The sequence below is a fragment of the Esox lucius genome, chromosome 9 (genome assembly GCF_011004845.1).
Source record: "Esox lucius isolate fEsoLuc1 chromosome 9, fEsoLuc1.pri, whole genome shotgun sequence".
In the NCBI taxonomy this organism is placed as follows: domain Eukaryota; kingdom Metazoa; phylum Chordata; class Actinopteri; order Esociformes; family Esocidae; genus Esox; species Esox lucius.
The window spans coordinates 5,794,497-5,801,420 of NC_047577.1; the positions used below are offsets into that span (position 1 = coordinate 5,794,497).

At 40.2% G+C, this 6,924-nt stretch overlaps 1 protein-coding gene across 5 annotated transcripts; it reads right to left on the reverse strand.

Moving 5' to 3' along the window:
• Positions 1-407: 407 nt before the first annotated feature.
• LOC106023983 lies at positions 408-5,022 on the reverse strand. 5 transcript variants are annotated; one of them, XM_034294205.1, is made up of 4 exons: positions 4,722-5,022; positions 4,210-4,369; positions 3,055-3,756; positions 408-2,406 (listed from the first exon to the last, which is right to left on the reverse strand). In XM_034294205.1, the coding sequence occupies exons 3-4, from the start codon at positions 3,734-3,736 to the stop codon at positions 2,276-2,278; spliced, it is 813 nt and encodes a 270-aa protein (XP_034150096.1). In that variant the 5' UTR covers positions 3,737-3,756; positions 4,210-4,369; positions 4,722-5,022; the 3' UTR covers positions 408-2,275. The 5 variants fall into 5 exon arrangements, 4 of the variants coding, with proteins under 4 accessions (XP_034150096.1, XP_034150097.1, XP_034150095.1 ...); XM_034294206.1 differs by lacking the exon at positions 4,210-4,369 and having other exon boundaries at positions 4,851-5,022; XM_034294204.1 differs by lacking the exon at positions 4,210-4,369.
• Between the last annotated feature and the right edge of the window lie 1,902 nt (positions 5,023-6,924).

Below are 6,924 nucleotides of genomic sequence, written 5' to 3' on the forward strand. Positions count from 1 at the left end.
CTTGTAAAACAATTAATCTTTCATGAATATTTTTTTTTCTTATGTTTTATCTGTGGTTCCATAGTAAAATATAATTATGCTAAAGTACTGATTAAGGTTGTTATTTTTACATTTTATATTTTCTGGTAAGACGTTTGACCAGAGAATAGTTCTGGTGGGGAAGATTGGAGCTGGGAAGAGTTCAGGGACAGGAAACACCATCCTGTCGAAAGAGGAGGCCTTTAAAGCAGTGTTTTCTTCCAAATCTGTCATGAAAAACTGAGTTGACAGGTAAATGGGAGGAAGTTCGATGTGATTGACACCCCAGGCCTCTTTGACACAGCAGTGAAAATTAAGATGAAAGAAGAAATATTCAAGTGAATTGAAAAGTCTGTGCCAGGAACACATGCGTTCCTCCTTGTGGTCAGACTGGCCAAACTCTTGAAACGACAGCAGAGGTCACTAAAGTGACAAAAAAAGAGAGCACCACCCTGGCAATCACACTAGAAAGTTGTAGACATACCACAAATTCACATTCCATTTATTTACTAGCAAGATTTAGAATACCACAAATTCCCATTGCATTAATTTACTAGCAGATTTTAGTATAACACACATTCACTGACATTCACTGACATTGTCCCCACTCAAGGATTCCAATCCCAGCTGCTGGCTTTGGATATTGATCTGGAGTAATAGGTAATAGTATTAGTAACCGTAATAGTTCTAAGTATTAGTAATAGTTCTGAATATTAGTAATAGTAATAGTTCTGAGTATTAGTAATAGTAATAAATCAGAGTATTAGTATTAGTAATAGTTCTGAGTATTAGTATTAGTAATATGTCTGAGTATTAGTAATAGTAATGGGTCTGAATATTAGTAGTAGTAATAGGTCTGAGTATTGGTAATAGTAATAGTTCTGAGCTGACTAGTTACGTGCACTTCGATGAGACAGCTAACATTAGGTTGCTTGTGGATACACAATGTAGTTGTTTATCAAAAGAATATAACAATGTAAAAATACAGAACTGTAGTGGAGTTGTGAAAAATGTTGTCCATACCATTCTCTCATTCAAGCAGGATTTTAGTATTGTCATCAAACCAAAATAGTATAGTACTTGGTTTCAAGTAAATGTGTTCAATAATGATGTGTTGTTAATCATTTCAACTGGGTTAAAATTGGGTTCCAAATGAAGTATTTCGATAGTTTATTTAAAAAGCCTTTAACAATAGTTTACTGTATCGTGTCATATTTTAAGAACAGACATTATATAAATGCCCAAAAATATACTGCGAAACATTTAGAATTTCTAAAATTCTGTGAACTAGTTTGTTTCTGCCCAACTTTGGTCCTTAACTTTCGAGGACCCTTATTTACGGAGTTTATTTTAATACAAGCTTGAGGTCAATAGTTTGCACAAACATACAGAAAGTATTCAAATGGAGAAAGGATAAAGAACAGTAAAACATTTGCATCTTAGGTACAGTGATACAAACAGTTAGATCGCAGGACACAGTTAGACACAGTGCCTGGACACAGTTAGACCCCTGGACACAGTTAGACACAGTGCCTGGACACAGTTAGACCCCTGGACACAGTTAGACACAGTGCCTGGACACAGTTAGACACAGTGCCTGGACACAGTTAGACACAGTGCCTGGACACAGTTAGACCCCTCCTACTGTTACGCCCCTCCATTCATCCGCCTTATTCTGGAAGTTTCTACTCGGCCATGACGTTACCCCTTGATCTTGGGTACTTCCTCACTCCTAGTCAACTGCGCCTCTGTTTCTTAGAGACGGGCAAAAGTGAAACCAATTCTCTGTTCCTACCCTCCTGTTCAGTTGTTCTGTGCAGAGCCAGCCTGCAGCCCCTCCTCTTTCTGTTCTAGTAACTTTCCATTCATGCATGAGGGTTATTATTTGACTTGTCTCCTCCTCATGAGTATAGAGTGTGTGACCAGTCTGTCCTGGATTGTCCCATCTGTCATATATTGCATCCTTCACTCTCTAACCGTCCAACCTCAACTCGGCAAAACATTAAGCCCACACCTTTCAGTTTCTCTTTTCTCACAACAGCGCATGTATCCAATGCAGTCTAATGCAGTCTTCAATCATTAAACATTTATACACTAATATTAATACCGTTATATAACATTATTGGTCCACCTCTGTTAGCATGGACATCACCTTTCCACAATATCCTAATTTTACAGCAAAGAAAGATGAATAGATACATTTTTGTCACTTCTACAATTAACGACAGAAGGGTGTAATTTCTTTCTTTTTTACCATTCAGGGTTGATGGGAATAAGACTTCCTGCATGCGCTGTTCCTTATTTTAACATACTTCATTCTCTGGTTGTGATCATCAGGATGTTGGACTAGACTCTGAAGTTTCTCTTCCATCTCCTTTCTCTTATTCTCTGAAGACAACATCAATAAACAACAAAAACAAATCAGCCAGATAACCGACCAGAAGGACTAGTCGGTCCAAGTAATTCATCATCTTCTGTAAATCATAATTAGCTGTCGTTGATGTTTACATGTGACAATGTTTTGGTGAAGCAAATTGAAGTAGTGGATATTTAAGCAATAAGGCATGAGGGGTTGTAAATATATCGGCAATATACCACGACTAATAAACACATTGCAGAGAGCCTGGACACAGCATTTAGCTGTGGTATATTGGCAATTCACTACAAAACCAAGAGACGCATAATGGCTTTTATAAACCAGTTACCAATGCAATAAGAACAGCAAAACATGATGTGATGTCATACCTGTGTTATATGGTCTCACATACCACAGTTTTAGGAATCGAACAAAGTACTTTATAATTCTCTTTTCAGAACAGGTGCGTACAAAGCAGTGGTATTCAACTCTGGACCTCAAAGCCAGTTCCACTCCAACTTTTCTTTACAACCCCTCTAATCTGGGCCTTATTCAGACCCGGGGAACCAGGTGGGTGCAATAAAGAATGAGCTAGAACAAAAAATCATCAGGCTCCGGACCTGGTTGGGTAGGAGTTGAATACCTCTGGGATAAAGGATCATTCTCTGCGTTTGACTTACCAAAGCGCTCATGCAGGTGATAATGCCCAGTTTCTCGGCGTCGACACACAGAGTTCTTCTTGATCTCCCCACAGCACGAGTATCTTCCGTCCTCGTAGCTCTTCTCGTGATTGATAACGGTCTCAAACTCATGCTCCAGGCAGTTGGCGTTGACCTGGGCCACCTCCTCCCGACAGTGCATCTTCCCATCCTGGCCTTCGATGTTACTGGACTTGCCGAGCAGCGTTCCGTGGTTCTCGTAAAGCTCGACCGTGAGGAGCTCGTAGGTGATGTCGTCCGTTCCCAACAGGTGGGACACCTCGTGTATGATCGTGCCCGGTTTGGAATCCAGGCGCAGGTCATCCGGTGCTGACCAGAAAGAGTTGCACAGGTAGACCGCATCGTGGCCTGGCGAGACATAGGCAAAGGTATCGCTGTTCTCGGGGTCCGAGTCCTCTCTGAAGAGGACCTCCCCCGTCTTCCGTAGAAGGTCCCTGAGGATCTTCTCGGTGGGGATGCAGCTGAACTTGTAGGAGTCCACAGGCTCACCACAGCTGTAGTAGAAGCTGACTGGGAAGCCATAGAAGCGCTTCTCCAAAGCATCTTCCAGTATCTCCATGGTGGCTGTCCTGGCCTGCTCCGCGGCCCTCAGCTTCTCTCCGCTGAGCTCTGTTATGTAGGGAGACTCCTGCGAGGCGTCCATTTTGTAGGATATTTCGGGACCTGTAAAAAACACAACTCTTTTTAGTATTTTAATAATTTAAATGGGAGGATGTCCACCCGCTCTGTCCAGGTACGAAACCAATAACTGACTTAGTGAATGTTATTACTTTTTGCACACAATGAGGTCGACCATTCCAAGCAGATCATTATATGTCCAATGGTGACGAAACGTAAATGGTAGAACAGGCATGAAAAAACAAGTTTTACAAACCTAAATCTCAAGGCAAACTAAGGAACGAGACACATCATGGCTGTACAAGCTGGCATATGGGGCGGTGTCAATGACAGTATGAGTGCAAAAACTGGATTGGGCGAGGCGGTATATAGATTGTATAGTAAAAATAGCGTTTGTCTGGGTTTTTTGTGGAGTCCGTGGGATATTGTGCTGTTTACATCTGGCAAGCCTGCAAGCATGGTCTCATCAAGAGGGGATCTAAGCAACGTCTATTGTACCTGGCTTTTGTAACGGTCGACAGACTTTATTTGGGCGTACTTTTTTACAGTATGCGTTTGAGTCGTATCCGAGGATTCACGGATCGACGCAGACACTAAATGTAGGCTTCAACTTCTGGCTACTCCGTTGTACCCAACAACAGAAGTGCTTCCCTGAAAGCTGCAAACATATATTTTCAGAAAAAGAAAAGCTCAAATTAATAGGGAAAGAATATCCCTGTTAATAATATAATATTCTCGAATATTATAGGTTACTGCTCAGCTTCAGAATATCATGGACATGAATCAATATACAGTGTACCCATGCGAATCGGAGTCAAGTCTGACAATGGTTTAACTAGGACACGGCATTAAGAGGAAACTCCTAATCCGGATATTGTTATCAACCCGGCATCACCACTTCAACGAAAGGGCGTGGTTTTGCTTGCTCCAGCTTTACATTTTTCGTGAACCAACAAAGAAATACTTACTGCGACAAAAACATCATATTCAAACTGAGGTAGAAGTTATACCTTGCTTTAATTTGAGGAGCCGCTGCGCCAGTAAGGTGTCAGTAAGACCATTTGTTCTTTTTTACTGTTAAGAATCCTTGCTAAAATCTAATCTGAATAATTTGTTAAACGTAAAACTGTAGTTCTTACTCGTTTGTGTTGGCAATATTTATTTCTTCTTTTTGTTTGCAGATTCTCTTTGTAAAGTTGCTGCCACCAAATCAGTTAAAGTTACCGTGACTAAACGCACTGTATTATTCTGACAGCAGCAGTGAAGAGGAAGTCATAATACTATTGTAATGAGGAAATCTTCAAAATAAAAGCGCCAATCTCAACATATTGCATTGTGTATAATTCGTTTAACCATATGCAATTTTATGTTGTTTTCTAACGATTGCAAAGGGCAATAAATGGGAAAAAGTATATAGGTTTAAAAAAAAAAAGTATGTTAATATTAAAGCACGAAATGTACAGACCGTTTTGTTAAATATGTTGCATTATAACAAAAAACTGACACTGTGAAGTGGAACATGGCATTCGAGAATTACTCCCTTGGGTGTATAGAATCCATATGAAGTGCCAGTTAAAGGGGGGAAATAGAGGATCATGCTAGCAGCGCTTTCTTACCCACCCACTCCACTGGCTCCAGTGCAATGCATTGTAAGCCAAATATGACTATGCATAACAACAACAAAAAACTATGCAATTTTCCACTTCACATAATCTAGTTTTTTTGTTATAAAGCAATTTGCATAATCGTATTTGGCATACAAAGTATTGCACTGGAGCCAGTGGACATACGACTCACAAAACAAATCTGAATCAATGCTCACTAGGGTTGAAAACAATATTGGATTTCATGCTGCCAGCATAATATTCTGCTGCTAGCAGAACGGCAATAATCATGTTAACGTCAACTCTTCATAAAGAGTGTTCAACTGTAGTTAAACACACTTTCCCCGTTATTGAATTTGAATGTTGAATATTGAAAACAATTTCTTCGCCGATTGCTGTGACGGCTCGTTTAAATAATTGGGATGTATGAATAATATCCCGAGATCAGACGTAACAAGAAGATAGGAAAGTAAATTATCCCTGACTTTTATGTGTTCCAGCTTGTGTAAAACATGATCCATTCAAAAAGCTACGCACCGGACATTCGAACATCCACAGGTGTAGTGAAAAAAAGTCAAACAGACAGAGAAATCAAGGAGAATATTTGTTTGTATGTATAATATAATGACTAATGGGAGTTTCAGTGGTCTTATCTCTGTTCTCTGATCTTGTCAGTGCCCTTGTGAACCACTGGCTGATTACAGCCATGACTAACGCAGTCCTTTTTCACTGGAACAACACGTGGTCTAGCGTGCCAGTCAAAGCGTCAGCTCACACACAGACACACACACGCATTTTAACATATCCCCATTCATAATCCTATTGTACCTAACCCTTGACTTAACACCAAAAATATGCTCTCAGTCAACTATTGTTGACTGAGAGCATAAAACCTCCTCTTACAGTACCGGAAAGGTACAAATCATGACCGACTTTAAAGCATCAGTTTCAAGTCACCATCAGAAAACGAGGTTTGGACAGAGACTTCCTACATCCCCATTTCCCAAAAAGTTGTGACGCTGCGTAAAAAGCTAATAATGACAGAATGCAGTGATGTGCGAATCGTGTATCCATATATTTAATTAGTAGTACAAAGACAACATATCAAATGTTGAAACTGAGAAATGTTATAGTTTTTGGAAAAATACATGCCCATTTTGAATTTGATGCCAGCAACACATTTAAAAAAAGATGGGACAGGGGCATGTTTACTACTGTGTTGCATTGCCACTTCTTTTAACAATACTCTGTAAGCGTTTGGGAATTGAGGAGACCAATTCCTGTAGTTTTGAAAGTGAAATGTTTTCCCATTCTTGGTTGATACAGGATTTCAGCTCCTGAACAGTTCGTGGTCTCCTTTGTCGTATTTTTAATTTCATAATGCGCCAAATGTTTTCAGTGGGTGACAGGTCTAGACTGCAGGCAGGCCAGTTTAGCACCCGGACTCCTTTACCACGGAGCCATGCTGTTGTGATACGTGCAGAATTTGGTTTGGCATTGTCTTGCTGAAATAAGTAAGGCCTTCCCTGAAAAAGACGTTGTCTGGATGGCTGCATTTGTTGCTCCAAAATCTGTGTAGTATTTATTCTTCAGCATAAATGGTGCCTTC

Coding starts and splice junctions, on each gene's coding strand:
- LOC106023983 (XM_034294206.1), bottom strand. CDS start 3,736: ATGGACGCCTCGCAGGAGTCTCCCTACATAACAGAGCTCAGCGGAGAG. Junction 2,407..3,054: donor TCACCTGCATGAGCGCTTTG/GTAAGTCAAACG, acceptor TGTTGTCTTCAG/AGAATAAGAGAAAGGAGATG.